This window comes from Symphalangus syndactylus, chromosome 16 (assembly GCF_028878055.3).
Source record: "Symphalangus syndactylus isolate Jambi chromosome 16, NHGRI_mSymSyn1-v2.1_pri, whole genome shotgun sequence".
Taxonomy (NCBI): domain Eukaryota; kingdom Metazoa; phylum Chordata; class Mammalia; order Primates; family Hylobatidae; genus Symphalangus; species Symphalangus syndactylus.
Window position 1 is genome coordinate 66997270 of NC_072438.2, and position 23203 is coordinate 67020472.

Genomic DNA, 23203 nt, shown 5'->3' on the forward strand with positions numbered 1-23203 from the left:
TTAACATTAATAAGCGTGAGCCATGTGATTCCCTTCTCTCCAGTGTAATTCTAACTATAGCTATCATTCTTCACTTTGCTGAGGAGTACAGCTTTGCCAAGCCATTTAAAGAATGAGTATTTTTAAGGAATCACTTTTTGTGCTCCCTTTGGCAGCACGTATACTAAGACTGGAACGATACAGAGAAGATTAGCATAGCCCCTGCACAAGCGTGACATGCAAATTTGTGAAGCATTCCATATGTATTTTAAAAATAAATTTTTAATAATCCCTTTTTAATATTTCTATGGGGCTAATTCCTGAACAGAACAAAAGCCAAACTTATATACCTAACGTTTTCGCTGTTCTTTCTCCCCAGTGCCCACAGCTGAGACCTGCCTCAACCCCTTGGGTCCAATAAGGAATGAGAATCAGGTGCAAGTGAGGAGAGTAAAGAGTTCGGTAAAAATCCCCATTTTTATAGTGAAGCTTCCTCTGAAGCCCAACTTTTGGCAGGTGCACCAATCCACAACTGGCTGGACTCAGGACCTGCTTGTACTGGGAGAACTTTGTAAGGCTCACCTTTGGAATGTTACTTTATTGCTTTCAGTCTTTTTTTTTTTTTTTTTTTTTGAGACGGAGTCTTGCTCTGTCACTCAGGCTGGAGTGCAGTGGCATGATCTCAGCTCACTGTAACCTCAGCCTCCAGGTTCAAGGGATTCTCCTGCCTCAGCCTCCCGAGTAGCTGGGACTACAGACATGCGCCACTACATCCAGCTAATTTTTGTATTTTTAGTAGAGACAGGGTTTCATCATGTTTTCCAGGCTGGTCTCAAACTTCTGGCCTCAAGTGATCCACCTGCCTCAGCCTCCCAAAGTGCTGGGATTACATGTGTGGGCCACTGCACCCGGCCTGCTTTTAGTCTTTAAAAAAAGGTTACACATCTCCACAATCTTCATTAACATTAGAATGTTCAGAAAACATTAGAAAACATTAGAATGTTCAGAAAACATTAACCTGTATTAATTCCACCTAATCCAGCAGGTTATGCAGCTAGCAGAAGCACCTTGTAACATCCTGAGGACTCTTTGCTGAATAGACTTCCATCTGCCATGTTGTATACATCCAGGAAGGAAAACGATGGAATATAGTATACATGTGGTATTGACCAATTAAGTTATCCGAAAGCTAGTGTGTGTGTGTGTGTGTGTGTGTGTGTGTGTGTGTGTGTGTGTGTGTGTGCGCGCGCGCGATGGAAAGTAAGAATTATCACCAAAATGGCTTTGACTGAAATAGAGTTAGTTTTATACTTCTAAGGGAGTAAATATCAACTGGGTAGTTACTCAGTTGAGTAATTATGGGCTTACCTATTTTATCACCTGTGAAGAATTTTCAAGCTACACTCTCCCTTTTTCCCCTCTTCTCCCCTAACTCCACCTCAGAGACTTGGATATACCATCCCAAAGATGCAAGAGTAGATGTAAGAATTCCTAAGTGGAGCAATTATCATTTGAAAACTTTCCCAGGGGATTCAGATACACTACTGGGATGAGAACCATTGTTTTAAATAAAGAATATATAGAATTTTAATTGGGAGTCATCTCTGAACTCAAGTAGTAGGCTAGAATTGATGGACCAAAATACATTATTTTATACATATCCACCTTCGCCATGTGTATCATAAATAGAGAATTACACGTACATGTGCTTTGATTTTTTTAAAGTTATGCAAATGAGAGTAGTTTAGATACAACAGTAAAGTTTCCTTAAAGAGAATCTGAATGAGTTCCCAAGGGTAAAAGGACAGGGACTAGTTAAATTGAGGGGAAAGCTGTGCACTTCTCTTGCCTCTCTCTTCACTTCCACTATCCTATACACTGGGTTGTAAAGTCTTTCAGGAAAAGGATTCTGTCTATGACGTTTACAGTTTATACCCAGCACCTAGCATAATGTTAGTTCACAGTAGATGTTCAGTATACAGTAGTCGAGTGACTGAATGAATAGCTAAATATAGCACTGTTAGATTCACCTGCCTAAAGTGTAGCTCCTCCATTGGCCTACAGAATAAAGGCTATATAAGGCCCTCTGTAGCATAGTTCCCATCTACTTACCATGCTATTAGTATTTCTTTTCCTTATGTGATATTTAAGACTCTCTGTAACATGGTTCCAACCTACTTACCATGCTATTTCTTTTCTCTCCCCACAAATAGGTCTGTAGGAAAATCTTCAGCTATGTCCCATACTCTCCCATAATGCTGCCTTCACTATTCTCTATCTCCTTCTATCAATACACAACCTATCTATGTGATAAAGATTTAGCAAAAAATTAGGAAGCTATATCCAACCATACGAATGTGGGTAAGTAAACTTACAATATGACCATATAGAACTATTTTTAAAAATCTCATCTAGATATAGACTTTTTAAAAAAAAACTAAATTGGCTTAGCATTTGAACTGGGGGGAAAAAAAAGAGCAATGGTCAAACAACAAATAGACTTTGAAGTACCAGACACAGAATTATAAAATGGTATAGAAAGAATATAGGTGATCATCTATAAAATTCCCAAGGCAAAAGCAAGGATCATTTGTGGAGGCTTTAAACTCTTACGGAATTTGAATCTAAATGAAAAACTTAGGCAAAAAAAAAACTAAATATTTAAACATTTTACTTGGTAATTTTTAATACAAACAATGTTGCAAAGTTGGAAATGTATTTTAATGAAGGAATCAGACTGGCAAAGGTGCATTAACAAAAATCACAGCAAGCTTTACTAAGCACTAGGATATTACTGTCATATTTGTTAAAGATGATTATTTTATATAGAGAAATACATCAAAAAGAAAGCTTTTAACCTACCTCCACGAGAGGCAAGGACATTACCATCATAGGAAAAAGTCACACAAGAAGTGTCTGTGCCCGAGTCATGAGCCTGTTTATAGTGGAACTTAGGATGAACCTATTCACAAAGACAAACAAAGTGTTAATATCTCACCTCAATTCAGAAGAGAACACTTTTGTGGTGAGAACATTTCGCTTTATCATGATGAAAATAATACACACCTATAAGCAAAGTACTAATTTCACATAATTATAATTTGCTTTCTAAAAAAAAAAAAAAACCAAATGGCTTTTAAAAATATCCATTTGCTTTAATAAAGAACAGAGAATGTAAGTCCTAGCAGGAGACATTTTTCCAGATTGCCCTAGCAAGCTCTGTACAAGACAAGACTACAATAACTTCTTACTTACTTCTTCATATTATGCTTATAAAGTTATTGGGACAATTTCCTATATTTATCTGAAAGAGCAAATATAAATGAAAATTACAAATGAGCACATTATTTATTTACCCCAGAATATTTATTGTATTCCTAGGATATGCCATACACTCTGCACATGGTTGGAGGTCTTAACGTGCCTGTGGAATGAATAATAACAGCAGCTAACCCTTATACAAAATGCTTATCATATCCTAGGCACTATATGCTTTCCTATCTTGCCTATTTAGTCCTCACAATCACTCTGTAAGTTAGGTTCTATTATTATCATCTCCATTTTATAGTTTGAGAAACTGAGGTACAGAAACTTAAGGACCTTGTCCAAGGCCACACATTTTGTAAGTAGTAGAGATGGGGGTTTGAAACCAAAAAGACTATTCTTAAATATTGCATTATAATCCTTCTCTTACTGATTTATCTTAATAGTATTTTTACTTCTAATGGTGTTTCTACAAAGTTAAAGACTTGTAATTCTACTACACCAATCCTGCCACTCAGTTATGACTCAGTAACCAGCACAAGGTACTAGGAAGTCAATTGCCTCAAAAAGTATGGTCTACATGAACAAAGACATTGGTCCATTAAAAACTTTCTCCCCTACATAGCTGTCATTAATAGAGTAACCTCTGTAATAGGGGTGTGTGTGTGTGTGTGTGTGTGTGTGTACCTGTGTACGCACACACATATGCCATGCTGGCTAATTACACAATGGTTCTGGGCCATTACCAACTTTCTTAGGGTAATTCCATAGTGAAAGACAGGGGCACTGCTGGTAATGACAGCATGTGAGTCCCTCCTGGGAGCCACAGGTATGGTAATGCAAGTGAGCTCATCTCCATTGCTCTCGTAGCAACCCTTATGAAGAATGAGTCACAAAACAGAGCTCGTGTACTTTGCCCTCCGAATAATATCCCTGACACCCAATCCCTGGGCTTACACCTAAAAAAATCCAGTAATGAGGAGTACACCACCTTACAAAAGCAGTCCAGTTCATTTAAAAAATAATAATAATCTGTATATATTGGGTGAAAACTGGCTTCTCAGTTCTTCCTCTGGGTTAACAGTCTTAGAATTTATTAGTTGTCATGCTTCCATCTTTCATGGATACAAAGAATTCATTGATTCAACTGTTTTTTTTATTGGATATCAACTGTATGTATGGCAGACACTCAGTTAAGCAGAGAAAACACAAATGTGCCGAGATAAACATAGCTTCTAAAAGACTTGGCAGTCCCCAGAAAGGATACAGATCTCAGCACACAGAGTGACAAGTGCTACAATGGGGAAATACAGAGTAATATGTGAGCACTGAGAAGGCCCTAACCCAAACTTGACAATGAGGGAGAAAAGAGGGGCAAAAATAAATCAGAGACCTAACAGATAAAGTAGAAGTTAGCAGTTGCAGGAGCAGGAGGTGAGGGCAAGAAAGAATATTTCAGTCAGAGGGTACTGCACTGTGGTAAGCTGAATTTTTACCCTTGTGACCTCTGCCCCCTAGTGTGATGTCCATGAATACCTTATATGGTCAAAGGAGCTTGGCAGGTGTAATTATGGTTACTAGTCAGCTGACCTTAAAATAGGGAGATTATCTTGGATTGCAGGTGGGGCTGAAGCAGTTGCATGAGCTACAGTGCCGACAACAAAGTCACAGAAATGTGATGGAAGAGGAACTCAGAGAAATTTGAGATATGAGAAGTGTTTCACATGTCACTATCGGCTTAAAGATGAAGGGGGCCACATGTCAAGGAAACAGGGATCTGAATCCTGCCAACAACCAATGAGCTTGAAAGAGGACCCTGAGCACATACCAAGGCAAGCCTGGTGAAACCCTGAGAGGAGAATCCAGCCACACTGTGCCAGACTTCTTACCTACAGGAAATGTGGGAAACCAAAGGCATGGTGGGGAAATGACATGAACAGGCCCCAGATATCAAGGCTGCATAAGCCATGGGATACGGTTTGGATCTGTGTCCCCACCCAAATCTCATGTCAAATTCTAATTCGCAGTGTTGGAGGTGGGACTTGGTGGGAGGTGACTAGATCAGAGGTGGCTTCTTATGAATGGTTTAGCACCAGTCCCTTTGGTACTGTCCTCGTGATAGTGGGTGAGTTCTCATGAGATTTAAAAGTGTGTGGCACCTCCCTCCCCCTTCTCTTACTCCTGCTCCTGCCATGTGAGATATCTCACTCCCCCTTTGCCTTCCACCAAGACTAAGTTTCCTGAGGCATCCCCACAAGCCAACCAGATGCCAGCATCATGCTTCCTGTATAGCCTGCAGAATCATGAGCCAATTAAACCTCTTTTCTTTATAGATTATGCAGCCTCAAGTATTTCTTTCTAGCAATGGGAGAACAGACCAATATACCATGTTAAGGAGCTTAGATTTTATCCTGAAGGCAAAAGGGAGTTGCTAAAGGAGTTTAGGCAGAGAAGTAGCATGACTAAAGTTGCTTTATTATCATTATTATACTTTAAGTTATAGGGTATATGTGCACAATATGCAGGTTTGATACATAGGTATACATGTGCCATGGTGGTTTGCTGCACCCATCAACTCATCATTTACATTAGGTATTTCTCCTGATGCTATCCCTCCCCTAGTCCCGCACCCCCCAACAGGCCCCAGTGTGTGATGTTCCCCGCCCTGTGTCCACATGTTCTCACTGTTCAATTCCCACCTATGAGTGAGAACATGCAGTGTTTGGTTTTCTGTCCTTGTCATAGTTTGCTGAGAATGATGGTTTCCAACTTCATCCATGTCCCTGCAAAAGACATAAACTCATCCTTTTTTATGGCTGCATAGTATTCCATGGTGTATATGTGCCACATTGTCTTAATCCAGTCTACCACTGATGGACATATGGACTGGTTCCAAGTCTTTGCTATTGTGAATAGTGCCTCAATAAACATACATGAGCATATGTCTCTATAGTAGCATGATATCTGATCCTTTGGGTATATACCCAGTAATGGGATGACTGGGTCAAATGGTATTTCTAGTTCTAGGCCCGTGAGGAATCACCACACTGTCTACTATCATGGTTAAACTAATTTAAACTCTCACCAACAGTGTAAAAGTGTTCCTATTTCTCCATATCCTCTCCAGCCCCTGTTGTTTCCTGACTTTTTAATGATGGCCATTCTAACTGGTGTGAGATGGTATCTCATTGTGGTTTTGATTTGCATTTCTCTGATGGCCAGTGATGATGAGCATTTTTTCATGTGTCTGATGGCTGCATAAATGTCTTCTTTTGAGGAGTGTCTGTTCATATCCATTGCTCTTTTCATGGGGTTATTTTTATCTTGTAAATTTGTTTGAGTTCTTTGTCGATTCTGGATATTAGCCCTTCATCAGATGGGTAAATTGCAAAAATTTTCTCCCATTCTGTAGGTTGCCTGTTCACTCTGATGGTAGTTTCTTTTGCTGTGCAGAAGCTCTTTAGTTTAATTAGATACCATTTGTCTATTTTGGCTTTTGTTGCCATTGCTTTTGGTGTTTTAGTCATGAAGTCCTTGCCCATGCCTATGTCCTGAATGGTATTGCCTAGGTTTTCTTCTAGGGTTTATATGGTTTTAGGTCTAACATTTAAGTCTTTAATCCATCTTGAATTAATTTTTGTATAAGGTGTAAGGAAGGGATCCAGTTTCAGCTTTCTACATATGGCTAGCCAGTTTTCCCAGCACCATTTATTAAATAGGGAATCCCCTCCCCATTTCTTGTTTTTGTCAGGTTTGTCAAAGATCAGATGGTTGTAGATGTGTTATTTCCGAGGCCTCTGTTCTGTTCCATTGATCTATGTCTCTGTTGTGGTACCAGTACCATGCTGTTTTGGTTACTGTAGCCTTGTACTATAGTTTAAAGTCAGGTAGCGTGATGCCTCCAGGTTTGTTCTTTTGGCTTAGGATTGTGTTGGCAATGCGGGCTCTTTTTTGGTTCCATATGCACTTTAAAGTAGTTTTTTCCAATTCTGTGAAGAAAGTCATTGGTAGCTTGATGGGGATGGCATTGAATCTATAAATTACCTTGGGCAGTATGGCCATTTTCACAATATTGATTCTTCCTGTCCATGAGCATGGAATGTTCTTTTATTTGTTTGTGTCCTCTTTTATTTTGTTGAGCAGTGGTTTGTAGTTCTCCTTGAAGAGGTCATTCGCATCCCTTGTAAGTTGGATTCCCAGGTATTTTATTCTCTTTGAAGCAATTGTGAATGAGAGTTCACTCATGACTTGGCTCTCTGTTATTGGTGTATAGGAAGGCCTGTGATTTTTGCACATTGATTTTGTTTCCTGAGACTTTGCTGAAGTTGTTTATCAGCTTAAGGAGATTTTGGGATGAGACAATGGGGTTTTCTAAATATACAATCATGTCATCTGTAAATAGGGACAATTTGACTTCCTCTTTTCCTAACTGAACACCATTTATTTCTTTCTCTTGCCTGATTGCCCTGGCCCAGAACTTCCAACACTATATTGAATAGCAGTGGTGAGAGAGGGCATCCTTGTCTTGTGCCGGTTTTCAAAGGGAATGCTTCCAGTTTTTGCCCATTCAGTATGATATTGGCTGTGGGTTTGTCATAAATAGTTCTTATTATTTTGAGACATGTTCCATCAATATCTCGTTTATTGAGAGTTTTTCTCATGAAGGGCTGTTGAATTTTGTTGAAGGCCTTTTCTGCATCTATTGAGATAATCATGTGGTGTTTTTCATTGGTTCTGTTTATGTGAGGGATTACATTTATTGATTTACATATGTTAAACCATCCTTGCATCCCAAGGATGAAGCTGACTTGATCATGGTGGATAAGCTTTTAGATATGCTGCTGGATTCAGTTTGCCAGTATTTTACTGAGGATTTTTGCATCGACGTTCATCAGGAATATTGGTCTAAAATTCTTTTTTTGTTGTGTCTCTGCCACCCTTTGGTATCAGGATGATGCTGGCCTCATAAAATGAGTTACAGAGGATTCCCTCTTTTTCCATAGATTGTAATAGTTTCAGAAGGAATGGTACCAGCTCCTCTTTGTATCTCTGGTAGAATTCAGCTGTGAATCCATCTGGTCCTGGACTTTTTATGGTTGGTAGACTATTAACTGTTGCCTCAATTTCAGAGCCTGTTATTGGTCTGTTCAGAAAATCAACTTATTCCTCATTTAGTCTTCGGGGGCGGGGGGGGTATGTGTCCAAGAATTTATCCATTTCTTCTAGATTTTCTATTTTATTTGTGTAGAGGTGTTTATATTATTCTCTGATGGTAGTCTGTATTTCTGTGGGATTAGTGGAGATATCCCCTTTATCGTTTTTTATTGTGTCTATTTGATTCTTCTCTCTTTTCTTGTTAGTCTTGCTAGCGGTCTATCAATTTTGTTGATCTTTTCAGAAAACCAGCTCCTGGATTCATTTTGTTTTTGAAGGGTTTTTTCTGTCTCTATCTCCTTCAGTTCTGCTCTGATCTTAGTTATTTCTTGCCTTCTGCTAGCTTTTGAATGTGTTTGCTCTTGCTTCTATAGTTCTTTTAATTGTGATGTTAGGGGTCAATTTTAGATCTTTCCTGCTTTCTCTTGTGGGCATTTAATGCTATACATTTCCCTCTACACACTGCTTTAAATGTGTCCCAGAGATTCTGGTACGTTGTGTCTTTGTTCTCATTGGTTTCAAAGAACATCTTTATGTCTGCCTTCATTTCGTTATTTACCTAGTAGTCATTCAGGAGCTGGTTGTTCAGTTTCTACGAAGTTGTGCAGTTTTGAGTGAGTTTCTTAATCCTGAGTTCTAATTTGATTACACTGTGGTCTGAGAGACAGTTTGTTATAATTTCTGTTCTTTTACATTTGCTGAGGAGTGCTTTATTTCCAACTATGTGGTCAATTTTGGAATACGTGCGATGTGGTGCTGAGAAGAATGTATACTCTGTTGATTCAGGACAGAGAGTTCTGTACGTGTCTACCAGGTCCGCTTGGTGCAGAGCTGAGTTCAAGTCCTGGATATCCTTGTTAACCTTCTGTCTCGTTGATCTGTCTAACATTGACAGTGGGGTGTTAAAGTCTCCCATTATTAATGTGTGGGAGTTAAGTATCTGTAGGTCTCTAAGGACTTGCTTTATGAATCTGGGTGCTCCTGTATTGGGTGCATATAATTTAGGATAGTTAGCGCTTCTTGTTGAATTGATCTCTTTACCATTATGCAATGGCTTTATCTCTTTTGATCTTTGTTGGTTTAAAGTCTGTTTTATCAGAGACTAGGATTGCAACCCCTGCTTTTTTTTGTTTTCCATTTGCTTGGTAGATCTTCCTCCATCCCTTTATTTTGAGCCTGTGTGTGTGTCTCTTCACGTGCGATGGGTCTCCTGAATAGAGCACACTGATGGGTCTTGACTCTTTATCCAATTTGCCAGTCTGTGTCTTTTAATAGGGGCATTTAGCCCATTTACATTTAAGGTTAATATTGTTATGTGCGAATTTGATCCTATCATTATTGATCCTGTCGTTATGATGTTAGCTGGTTATTCTGTCCATTAATTGATGCAGTTTCTTCATAGCATCGATGGTCTTTACAATTTGGCATGTTTTTGCAATGGCTGGTACTGATTGTTTCTTTTCATGTTTAGTACTTCCTTCAGGAGCTCTTTTAAGGCAGGCCTGGTGCTGACAAAACCTCTCAGCATTTGCTTGTCTGTAAAGGATTTTAGTTCTCCTTCGCTTATGAAGCTTAGTTTGGCTGGATATGAAATTCTGGGTTGAAAATTCTTTTCTTTAGGAATGTTGAATATTGGCTCCCACTCTCTTCTGGCTTGTAGAGTTTCTGCCGAGAGATCCACTGTTAAGTCTGATGGGCTTCCCTTTGTGGTTAACCTGATCTTTCTTTCTTGCTGCCCTTAACTTTTTTTCCTTCATTTCAACCTTGGTGAATCGGATAATTATGTGTCTTGGGGTTGCTCTTCTCGAGGAGTATCTTTGTGATATTCTCTGTATTTCCTGAATTTGAATGTTGGCCTGCCTTGCTAGGTTGGGGAAGTTCTGGATAATATCCTGAAGACAGTTTTACAACTTGGTTCCATTCTCCCCATCACTTTCAGGTACACCAATCAAACATAGATTTGGTCTTTTCACACAGTCCCATATTTCTTGGAGGATTTGTTCATTTCTTTTTACTCTTTCTTCTCTAACCTTGTCTTCTCACTTTATTTCATTAATGTGATCTTTCATCACTGATACCCTTTCTTCCACTTGATTGAATCAGCTATTGAAACTTGTGCATGCGTCACGAACTTCTTGTGCCATGGTTTTCAGCTCCATCAGGTCATTTAAGGTCTTCTCTACACTGTTTATTCTAGTTAGCCATTCGTCTAACCTTTTTTCGAGGTTTTTAGCTTCCTTGCGATGGGTTCATACATGCTCCTTTAGCTCGGAGAATTTTATCATTACCGACCTTCTGAAGCCTACTTCTGTCAACTCGTCAAAGTCATTCTCTGTCCAGCTTTGTTCCATTGCTGGCGAGGAGCTGCAATCTTTGGAGGAGAAGAGGCACTCTGGTTTTTAGAATTTTCAGCTTTTCTGCTCTGGTTTCTCCTCATCTTTGTGGTTTTATCTACCTTTGGTATTTGATGTAGGTGACCTACAGATGGGGTTTTGGTGTAAATGTCTTTTTTGTTGATGTTGATGCTATTCCTTTCTGTTTGTTAGTTTTCCTTCTAACAGTCAAGTCCCTCACCTGCAGGTCTGTTGGAGTTTGCTGGAGGTCCACTCCAGACCCTGTTTGCCTGAGTATCACCAGCAGAGGCTGCAGAACAGCAAATATTGCAGAACAGCAAATATTGCGGCCTGATCCTTCCTCTGGAAGCTTCGTCCCAGAGGGGCACCCACCTATATGAGGTGTCTGTCGGCCCCTACTGGGAAGTGTCTCCCAGTTAGGCTACACAGGGGTTAGGAACCAACTTGAGGAGGCAGTCTGTCCATTCTCAGAGCTCAAACGCCATGCTGGGAGAACCACTGCTCTCTTCAGAGCTCTCAGACAGGGACATTTAAGTCTGCAGAAGTTGTCTGCTGCTTTTTGTTCAGCTATGCCCTGCCCACAGAGGTGGAGTCTATAGAGGCAGTAGGCCTTGCTTAGCTGCGGTGGGCTCTGCCCAGTTCAAGCTTCCTAGTCGCTTTGTTTACCTACTCAAGCCTCAGCAATGGCGGACGTCCCTCCCCCAGCCAGGCTGCTGCCTTGAAGTTAGATCTCAGACTGCTGCGCTAGCAGTGAGCAAGGCTCTGTGGGCGTGGGACCCACCGAGCCAGGCACAGGAGAGAATCTCCTTATCTGCCAGTTGCTAAGACCTTGGGAAAAGTGCAGTATTTGGGCAGCAGTGTCCCGTTTTTCCAGGTACAGTCTGTCACGGCTTCCCTTGGCTAGGAAAGGGAATTCCCCTGACCCCTTGCACTTCCCAGGTGAGGTGATGCCCTGCTCTGCTTCAGCTTGCCCTCCATGGGCTGCACCCACTGTCCAACCAGTCCCAGTGAGATGAACCAGGTGCCTCAGCTGGAAATGCAGAAATCACTCGTCTTCTGCATTGATCACACTGGGAGCTACAGACCAGAGCTGTTCCTATTTGGCCATCTTGGAAACCTAAATTTGCTTATTTTTAAATGATCATTCTGGACACATGTGAACAGACTGGGAATATTCTGTTCCTAGGATAAACAAACTCTGCTACCAACCTCAATAAGGAAAATTTGCTGCTTGCTTATATCCACCAAGTTACCAACTACTAAACTCTAAATGAAACTTTTGGAAGATCTTATAAACAGTGGTAGCAGTTTACCCAAAAGTCCTGTACTTCATTTGGCCTCTCAATGAATTTAGTTTTTTATTTGTTTGTTTTAAAAGTTTTGTTTGTTTTTAATGTTAAGCAATACATATAGATACCCAAATAGAAGAAAGACCTATCATTTCATGAGTGATAAGACAGTTTAGTACAGTAAAAAGGGCACTGGGCCAGGAATCAGGAGGCACAAAATCTAGATTCAGTTCAAGCAAAAACTAGCACTGTGACCTGGGACAAATTACCTAGCTTGTCTGGTTCACACTTCTGTCTTCTGTAAAATAAAGAGATTGAAGTAAATGATTTCCAGGGTCATTTACAGCTCTATGACCCTTAAGGAAAAGACAAAACAGGCAAATGCATAATACTTTATCAATCAATTAACTGATCAATATATACTTTATTAATAAGACAAAATCTTGAACACCAATATTTGAAAATATAAGTACACACATGCATATAGATGTGTATGCATATATATACCAGTAAGCAAAGTGAGATAAAGAACCTTAAAAGTTATAGAATCCAGTGGATTTACATCACACAAACTTCAGTGTGAGCCCAGAGCATGCAGACAGTTCCATATGACAGTCTTAACTTGTTGCTCCAGAGAAGAAAAGAGATGGTATTGTGAATCTGATGCTCCCTAAATTGGTCTTCCTTCCCTGTGCTTTTCACTACCCTGAGTGGGATTCTAAGGTAGAAAGACATATAGCCTTCCAGTGCTCAAGTAAAGAAAAAGTAATCCATTTCTAAAATTAAAAAAAAAAATTCTGCTAGATCTAACAGGCGATAGTGTAGATACAATATAATGAATAGAATGAGAATATGGGATTTTGACTACAGGTAATTTCGTCTTGCTGTAGTATGAAGGGACTTCACCAAATATTCATCTGCTACATGTTTATGCCTCCTCATTTAAAGGAACATTACATTAGAGGTGTAATGTTTTGAAACTTCTACAATTTATTATTTATAATGCAGAAAGAGTGAATGTATACTACAAAACAAGCCCCATCCAGTCTTTCTGACCTCCAACATATTCCATTGCAACACCTCTTTAAAGTAGTAAATGGCTGGATATTAATAATTAAGATCCCATGGGAGAGGGAGAGATGCACTCAAAATAATCTAATTCATTTTCTCTTTTAAAGGATCTAATAAAACAAAGAGGCACAATGTCTTTAGTTGATTGAGATGAAGACCTCCCAAATTTTATATCAAAAAGTGCTCTTCAATTATCAACTTTACCTTAACCAGAAACAAAAGTTATTCCAATGAGGAAAAAGAGACAAAGGTGACCTAAAATTTGCATCAAACATCAACACTTGGACAGTCCATTATGACAAATATCCTCACACTTTGAAAACAATGTCAACCTAACTGAAAAACACTTCAGGCATAATGTCGGGAATCTAAAACTGCAACTTGTCCTTTAACTGCTGTTATAATCATCCTAAGCAAAGAATATTGTTCTTTAGGAAGCTGAGATTGATAATTAACTACCTTATATAGGCTTATTCTTTTTGTTTTTTTGAGACAGAGTTTTGCTCTTGTTGCCCAGGCTGGAGTGCAATGGCACAATCTTGTAGGCCTCTTATTCTTAAGTGTGCCTTATACTATGATTTGGAGAATATCAAGACTCAAATATTCACCAAGATGGAAAATGCAAGCACAAAATCCTAGAGTTTTGAAGGCCCTGTTTGGGATCATACAATACAAACTCCCAATTGGAAAAATTGTCTCTATACCTCTTTTCTCAGCAGATGGTCATGGAGCCTCTGGAAGTTCAAAATGCATTACATTACAAGGAATATCAGTCAATTTCTGGAGCAATCCTCCTGCCTCAGCCTCCCAAGTACTGGGACTACAGGCACAAGCCACCATGCCTGGCTGGTTTTTATACTTTTATTTTGTAGAACGGGGAGTGGTGGTCCAGTTTGTTGCCCAGCTGGTCATGAACTCCTGGGCTCAAGCGATCTTCCCACCTAGGCTCTAACTGGCAACAACTTTTTAAGCTGGGTCCAAGACTCACTTCTAACAACTACTCATGGGTCTTAGTTGTCTTCTGTGGCTATGCTGACTAAATCTAGTTTTTCTTCTCTGACACAGTCTGACAAATTATCAAGAGAAAACTCTGTCTTCCATAAAGTCTTTTTTTTTTCCCTTTCTGAGACAGGGTGTCCTTCTGTCACCCAGGTTGGAGTGCGGTGACATAATCATGGCTCACACCAGTCTCAACCTCCCAGGCTCGAGTAATCTTCCTGCCTCAGCCTCCCAAGTACTGTGACTACAGGCACAAGCCACCATGCCTGGCTAGCTTTTATACTTTTATTTTGTAGCGGTGGGGCAGGGGGTGGTCTCACTTTGTCGCCCAGCTGGTCATGAACTCCTGGGCTCAAGCGATCTTCCTGCCTAGGCTTCACAGTGTTGGGGGAGATTTGGGCAAGACAGCTGACTACATACAGCCAGGTGGAACAGCTGCCACCAAGGAACCAGGATGACTGGCATGCTCCTAGCAGATCTTCAGAGGGAAGACACTGCGAGTAAGAAGAAAGACACAGAAGCTGGGCTGAAGGGGGAGGAAGCTGGGAACTTGTTTGGGGTTAGAGCACACTGTACTCATTTCTGGCCCCCAGTGACTCCTGGGGAGCAGGTGAAGTGAAATGGCAAGGAGCAACCCACTCTCACCATGGGCCTTTAGAATCCCAGCAGGAGGAGACCCTTCAACCACCATGGACGCTTAGTCGGCAGGGAGAGCTGCTTAGAAAAGTAGCAGGGGCAGCATGTCAGCCAATAGAGTTTGGTGTGGGAACATCTGTAGTAGAGTACCAGCAGGGATGCCCATACCCCTAGGATTGACTTGCTTCCATAGAAGACTTTGGCTGTAGGGAAACTGTTTGACATGAACACTGTAGGGGCAGTCTTGCCCATCAGATGGGGCTGGTCTGACCTGAGTACCCCTAAGTCAGCTGGCCTCTCCCAGGGTCCCAGCCTGGCTAGGTCTGCTTGCAGTGCAGCCTCGGGAACCCTGGGGGCCTGTATCGTAGCTCCTGCACTGGCAGACCATGCCTGACCAGTGGAGAGCTCCAGTGGGACAGCCCCTGTGGCCATGCACCAGCCTGCCCACTCCCTCCCCTCACTGCAACTTCCCCCAGGCCCACAGCAACCACCTACATCACTCTGCTGGTGTGTGTCTGCGTGAGTGGATTTTGCCTTTCCTGCCCAACCAGTGTTTGCCTGTAACCTGTCCTAACACTGTTACCGGTAAGAGCGCACACCACCTCCTCACCCACACTGTACCACCACTGCAGTCAGTGCCTTGTTGGGCACAGAGCCCATCAGCCCCACCCCTACCAGCACCCCATCCCAGTGCCAACACTGCTGCCAGGGTGAAAAAAGATATGGAGAACACTGGACCCTCCCTCACCCTGAGCAGCCCACCCCTGGCTCCATGAACATGCACAGAGGGCACACACACACCTGTGCTTGCCAGCATCCTAACCCCATGCTAATACCACCACCAGCATGACCACACACACACTCACCAGTGTGGGCCCTCATGCCCCTGAGCTGTGCTTCCTCCACTGCTGCTAGGAATGCCTGCGCAGAGGCAGGCACCCCAGTACCTGCTAGCACTGCAGCCAGTGAGCATGCACCCCTTCACCCCTCCAGCCCCCGGCACTGCTGCTACTGTTGCTGTTAGCACATGCGAACAAGGATGGATACTGCTGCCACCACCCTACAAAATGTTTTGGCTGACACCACCCATCCAAGTGTAATGATCAGAAGTCTGGGGACATCTCAGCCCCCACCCCAGCACAACGGGTTCCTAATCTCAAGGAGCCAGAAAACAAAGTCAGGTTGTGATAGAAGTTCCCCAGAGTTAGAGCATGCAGCCCAGGAATCGGGAGCTGAGCCTTAGCCCCCTAAAATCTTCCAGAAATGAAGCTAGTTGACTGAACCCACATTATACCAAAATCAAATCCTCAAGTCATCAAATAGGATAAAAGAAAAAGAAATCCCAAGGACAGCAACTTCAAAGACTGAAGGAACATCAGCCCATAAAAATGAGAAAGAACCAGTGCAAGAACTCTGACAACTCAAAAAGCCAGAGTGCCTTCTTTCCTCCAAATGACTGAACTATCTTTCCAGCAAGGATTCTGAACCAGGCTGAGATGGCTGAAATGACAGAAATATAATTCAGAATATAGATAGGAACAAAGATCACTGAGGTGCATAACTACATTGAAATCCAATCTAAATAAACTAAGAATCACAACAAAATGATACAGGAACTGACAGACAAAATACTACAAGAATTTCATAATGTAATCACAAGTATTAACAGCAGAATAGACCAAAATGAAGAAAGAATCTCAGAGCTTGAAGACTGGCTTTCTGAAACGAAACAAGCCAGTCAGGCAAGAATAGAGAAAAAAAATGAAAAGCAACATATAAAACCTCTGAGAAATATGAAACTATGTAAACAAACCAAATCTATGACTAATTGGTGTCCCTGAAAGAGATGGGGAGAATGGAAACAACTTGGAAAACATATTTCAGGATATCACCCATGAGAACTTTGCCAAACTAGCTAGAGAGGCCGACATTCAAATTCAGGAAATGCAGAGACCCCTAGTAAGATACTTCACGAGAAGATCATTCCAAGATACATAATAATCAGATTCTCCAAGGTTGAAATTAAAGAAAAAATGTTAAAGGCAGCTAGAGAGAAAAATCAGGTCACCTACAAAGGGAAGCCCATCAAACTAAGAGTGGACCTCTCAGCAGAAACCCTACAAGCCAGAAGAGACTGGGAGCCAATATTCAACATTCTTAAAGAAAAGAAATTCTAACCCAGAATTTCATATCCAGCCAAACTAGGCCTCATTAGTGAAGGACAAATAAGATCCTTCTCAAACAAGCAAATACTGAGGGAATTCATTACCACCAGCCCTGCCTTACAAGCAGTCCTGAAGGAAGTACTAAATATGGAAAGGAAAGACCATTAACAGCCACTAGAAAAACACACTTAAGTACAAAGACCAGTGACACTGTAAAGCAACCACACAAACAAATCTGCATAATGGCCAGCTAACATCATGATGACAGGATCAAATCCTAACTTTGATACTAATCTTGAATGTAAATACTAACCTTGAATGTAAACAGGCAAAATGCCCCAATTAAAAGGCACAGAGTGGCAGGCTGGATAAAGAACCAAGACCAAATGGTATGTTGTCTTCAAGAGACTCATGACAGCCACAGGTTCAAGATAAAGGGATGGAGAAAAATCTACCAAGCAAATGGAAAACAGAAAAAAGCAGGAGTTGCAATCCTAATTTCAGACAAAACGGATTTTAAAACAACAAAGATCAAAAAGACAAGGAAGTACATTACATAACGGTAACAAGTTTATTTCAACAAGAAGACCTAGCTATCCTAAATACATATGCACCCAACACAGGGGCACCCAGATTCACAAAGCAAGTTCTTAGAGACCTTCACAGAGACTTGGACTCCCACATATTAGTAATGGAAGACTTCAACAACTCACTGACAGTACTAGACAGATCATAAAGGCAGAAAATTAACAAAGATATTCAGGACATGAATTCAGCACTAGATCAAATGGACCTGATAGACATCTATAGAACTCTCCACCCAAAACAACAGAACATACATTCTTCTCATCACCACATGACACATACTCCAAAATTGACCACATAATTGGATACAGAACACTCCTCAGCAAAAGCAAAATAACTGAAATCCTAACAACCACTCTCTTGGACCACTGCATACAATTAGGAATCAAGAACAAGAAAACCACTCAAAAAGCCATACAACTATATGGAAACTGAATAACCTGTTCGTGAATGACTTTCGGATAAATAATAACATTAAGGCAGAAATCAAGAAGTTCTTTGAAACTAATGAGAATAAAGATACAACATACCAGAATCTCTGGGACACAGCTAAGGCAGTGTTAAGAAGGAAATTTATAGCACTAAACACCCACATTAAAAAGTTAGTTAGAAAGATCTCAACTTAACAACCTAACATTACAACTAAAAGAACTAGAGAAGCAAAAGCAAAGCAACCCCAAAGCTAGCAGAAGACAAAAAATAAGCAAAATCAGTGCTGAAATGAAGGAGATTGAGACACACAAAAAACCATTCAAAAGATCAATGAATCCAAGAGTTGGTTTTTTGAAAAAAATTAATAGACCACTAGCTACACTAATAAAGAAGAAAAGAGCTAAGATCCAAATAAACACAATTAGAAACAACAAAGGGGTTGTTATCACTGACTCCACAGAAATACAAAGAACCCTCAGAGAATATTATGAATACTTCTATGCACAAAACCTAGAAAATCTAGAAGAAATGGATACATTCCTGGACACATACAACCTACCATGACTAAACCAGGAAGAAACTGAATCCCTGAACAGACCAATAACAAGCTCTGAAATAAATCAGTAATAAATAGCCTACCAGACAAACCAAGCCCAGGACCAGAAGGATTCACAGCTGAATTTTTCCAGATGTACAAGAAGAGTTAGTACCATTCCTACTAAACATACTCAAAAACAATTGAGGCCTCTTCCCTAACTCATTGTATGAGGCCAGCATCATCTTGATACCAAAATCTGGCACAGACACAACAAAAAAAGAAAACTTCAGGCCAATATCCTTGATGAACATCAATGCAAAAATACACAACAGAATATTGGTAAACCGAAACCAGGAGTACATCAAAAAGTTGATCCACCACAATCAAGCAGGCTTCATTCCCTAGATGCCAGGTTGATTTACCAAATGCAAATCAGTAAATGTCATTCATGACATAAACAGAACTAAATACAAAACCACATGATTATCTCAATAGATGCAAAAAAGGCTTTTGACAAAATTCAACATCCCTTCATGTTAAAAACTCTCAATAAACTAGGTATTAAAGAAACATACCTCAAAATAATAAGAGCCATCTATGACAAACCCACAGCCAACATCATAATGAATGGGCAAAAGCTGGATGCATTGATCTTGAAATCAGAAACAAGACAAGAATGTCATTTCTCATTACTCCTATTCAACATAGTATTGGAAGTCCTGGCCAGAGCAATCAGACAAGAGAAAGAAATAAAGGGCATCCAAACAGGAAGAGAAGAAGTCAATTTATCCCTGTTTGCAGACAACATGATTCTATATCTAGAAAACCTCAGTCTCAGCCCAAAAGCTCCTTAACCTAATAAACAACTTCAGCAAAGCCTCAGGATACAAAACCAACATACAAAAATCACTAGCATTCCTATACACAAAAAATAGCCAAGCCAAGATGCAATCCCATTCACAATATCCACAAAAAGAATCAAATATCTAGGAATACAGCTAACCAGTAAGGTGAAAGATCTCTACAACAAAAACTACAAAAAAACTGCTCAAAGAAATCAGAGATGACACAAACAAATGGAAAAACATTCCATGCTCATGGAGAGGAAGAATCAGTATCATGAAAATGGCCATACTGCCCAAAGCAATTTACAGATTCAATGCTATTCCTATCAAACTACTAATGATATTCTTCTCAGAAGTAGAAAAAAATATTTTAAAACTATTTCTATTTTAACATCATTTAAAGCCATTTAAACTACTCATATAGAACCAAAAAAGAGCACGAATAGCCAAGGCAATCCTAAGCAAAAAGAACAAAGCTGGATGCATCACACTACCCAACTCACACTATACTACAGGGTGACAGTAACCAAAATAGCGTGGTACTGGTACAAGAACAGACACATAGACCAATGGAACAGAATAGAGAACCCAGAAATAAGGCCACACTCCTACAACCATCTGATCTTCAACAAACTTGACAAAAACAAGCAATGGGTAAAGAATTCCCTATTTAATAAATAGTGCCAGGAGAACTGGCTAGCCATATGCAGAAAACTGAAACTGGACCTGTTCCTTACACCATGTATAAAAATCAACACAAGATGGATTGAAGACTCAAATGTAAAACCCAAAACTATAAAAATCCTAGAAGAAAACCTAGGCAACACGATTCAGGATATAGGCACAGGCAAAGATTTCATGATGAACATGCCAAAAGCAATCGAGACAGAAGCAAAAATTGACAAATGGGATCTAATTAAACTAAAGAGCTCCTGCACAGCAACAGAAACTATCATCAGAGTAAACAGACAACCTACAGAATGGGAGAAAAATTTTGCCATCTATGCATCTGACAAAGGTCTAATATCTAGCATCTATAAGGAACTTAAACAAATTTTCAAGAAAAAAACGCCATTAAAAAGTATGCAAAGGACATGAACAGAAACCTCTCAAAAGAAGACATACTTGCAGCCAACAAACATATGAAAAAAAAAAAGCTCAACATCACTGATCGTTAGAGAAATGCAAATCAAAACCACAATGAGATACCATGTCTCGCCAGTCAGAATGGCTATAATTAAAAAGTCAAAAAACAGCCGATGCTGGCAAGGTTGTGGAGAAAAAGAAATGCTTTTACATTGTTGGTGAAAATGGAAATTAGTTCAACCATTGTGGAAGACAGTGTGGCAATTCCTTGAAGACTTACAGGAAGAAATACCATTTGACCCATCAATCCCATTACTGGGTACATATCCAAAGGAATATTAATCGTTCTATTATAAAGACATATGCATGCATATGCTCATTCCAGCACTATTCACAATAGCAAAGACATGGAATCAACCTAAATTTCCATCAATGATAGACTGGATAAAGAAAACGTGGTACATACACACCATGGAATACTATGTAGCCATAAAAATGAAAAAGATAATGTCCTTTTGCAGGGACATGGACGGAGGTGGAGGCCATTATCCTTAGCAAACTAACGCAGGAACAGAAAACCAAATACTGCATGTTCTCGCAAGTGGGAGCTAAATGATGAGAACACATGGACACATGGGGAGGGGGGAACAACACACTCTGGGGCCTGTTGTTGGGGGGCATGGGTGAAGGGAGCGAATCAGGAAGAATAGCTAATGAACACTGGACTTAGTATCTGTGTGATGGGATGATCTGTGCAGCCAATAACCATGGCACATATTTACCTATGTAACAAACCTGCACATCCTGCACGTGTACCCCTGAACTTCAAATAAAAGTTGGAAAGAAAAAAAAAAAGTGGGGGGGGGGGGAAGAAAAGTCAAAAAATAGCAGGCACTCATGAAGTTGCAGAAAAAAAGGAATGCTTATACACTGTTGGTGGGAGTGTAAATTAGTTCAACCACTGTGGAAAGCAGTGGCCAATTCTTCAAAGGGCTAAAAACAGAACCACCATTTGACCCAGCAATCCCATTACTGGGCATATGCCCAAAGGAATAGACATGGTTCTATTATAAAAAAACATGCATATGTATGTTCACTGCAGCACTGTTCACAATAGCAAAGACATGGAATAAGCCTAAAAGCTCATCAATGGTAGACTGGATAAAGAAAATGTGGTACATACACACCATGGAATACTACGAAAGCTTAAAAAAGAATGAGATCACATCGTTTGCAGGAACATGAATGGAGATGGAGGCCATTATGCTTAGCAAACTAATACAGGAACAGAAAACCAAATACTGCATGTTCTCACTTATAAGTGGGAGCTAAATGATGAGAACACATGGACACGCAGACGGGAACAACACACACTGGGGCCTACCGGAGGGTGGAGGGTAGGAGGAGAGAGAGGATCAGGAAAAATAACTAATAGGTACTAGGCTTAATACCTGGGTGAAAAAATAATCTGTACAACAAACCCCTCCATGATACAAGTTTACCTATATAACAAACCTGCACATGTAGCCCTGAACCTGAAATAAAAGTCGGAAGATGAAGGGGTGACCTGCCCCTCCACACCTGTGGGTACTTCTCGTCAGGTGGGACAAGAGACTGAGAAAAGAAATAAGACACAGAGACAAAGTATAGAGAAAGAACAGTGGGCCCAGGAGACCGGCGCTCAGCATATGGAGGACCTGCACCGGCACCGGTCTCTGAGTTTCCTCAGTATTTATTGATTACTATTTTCACTATCTTGGCAAGGGGAATGCGGCAGGAGAACAGGGTAATAGTGGGGAGAAGGTCAGCAGGAAAATATGTGAGCAAAGGAATCTGTGTCAAAAATAAGTTCAAGGGAAGGTACTATGCCTGGATGTGCACATAGGCCAGATTTATGTTTCTCTCCACCCAAACATCTCAGTGTAGCAAAGAGTAACAGAGCAACATTGCCGCCAGCATATCTCGCCTCCAGACACAGGGTGGTTTTCTCCTATCTCAGAATAGAACGAATGTACGATCAGGTTTTACACCTAGACATTCGTTCCCAGGGACATGCAGGAGACAGAGGCCTTCTTCTTATCTCAACCGCAAGAGGCCTTCCTCTTTTACTAATCCTCCTCAGCACAGACGCTTTACGGGTGCCGGGCTGGGGGACGGTCAGGTCTTTCCCTTCCCACAAGGCCATATCTCAGGCTGTCTCAGTGGGGGGAAACCTTGGATGATACCCAGGCTTTCTTGGGCAGAGGTCCCTGCGGCTTTCCGCAGTGCATTGTGATTCTGGTTAACTGAGAATGGAGAATGGCGATGACTTTTACCAAGCATACTGCCTGTAAACATATTGTAAACAAGGCACATCCTGCATAGCCCTAGATCCCTTAAACCTTGATTCCATACAGCACATGTTTCTGTGAGCACCAGGTTGGGGCTAAAGTTACAGATTAACAGCATCTCAAGGCAAAACAATTGTTCAAAATACAGATCAAAACGGAATTTCTTATGTCTTCCTTTTCTACATAGACACAGTAACAGTCTGATCTCTTTTTCTCTACAGGAAAAATCCCCCCAAAAAACCAGCAAAGTATTGTGATTACAGGTTTGAGCCACCACGCCTGTTCCACAAAGCCCTAAATATGCCACCTCTGGAAAATGTCAATAATCTTAACATTTTACAGTGGTACCAAAAGTCAGTCAGTTTATATCCAGTAGCTGCCTAGATACCAATGTCTGCCTATTACTCTAGTGTATCTATCAATGCAGGAGAAAGACAGTCTTCAAAATGGTCAAAATGCCTCTCATAAGAAATAGA

General features: G+C 40.7%; 1 protein-coding gene and 1 non-coding gene across 5 annotated transcripts in view; one reads left to right on the forward strand and one right to left on the reverse strand.

Moving 5' to 3' along the window:
* The window catches only part of WDR70 (WD repeat domain 70), a 394244-nt gene that overhangs the window by 68880 nt on the left and 302161 nt on the right, over window positions 1-23203 (reverse strand). For all 4 annotated transcript variants that reach the window (XM_055246343.2, XM_055246344.2, XM_055246345.2 and 1 more), the window contains one exon: window positions 2842-2941. In XM_055246343.2, the coding sequence (XP_055102318.1) occupies window positions 2842-2941 (100 nt within the window). The remainder of the gene's footprint in view (window positions 1-2841; window positions 2942-23203) is intronic.
* LOC129465114 (U6 spliceosomal RNA) lies at window positions 140-246 on the forward strand. Its single transcript, XR_008651885.1, has one exon. It is a non-coding gene; the product is annotated as a U6 spliceosomal RNA (small nuclear RNA).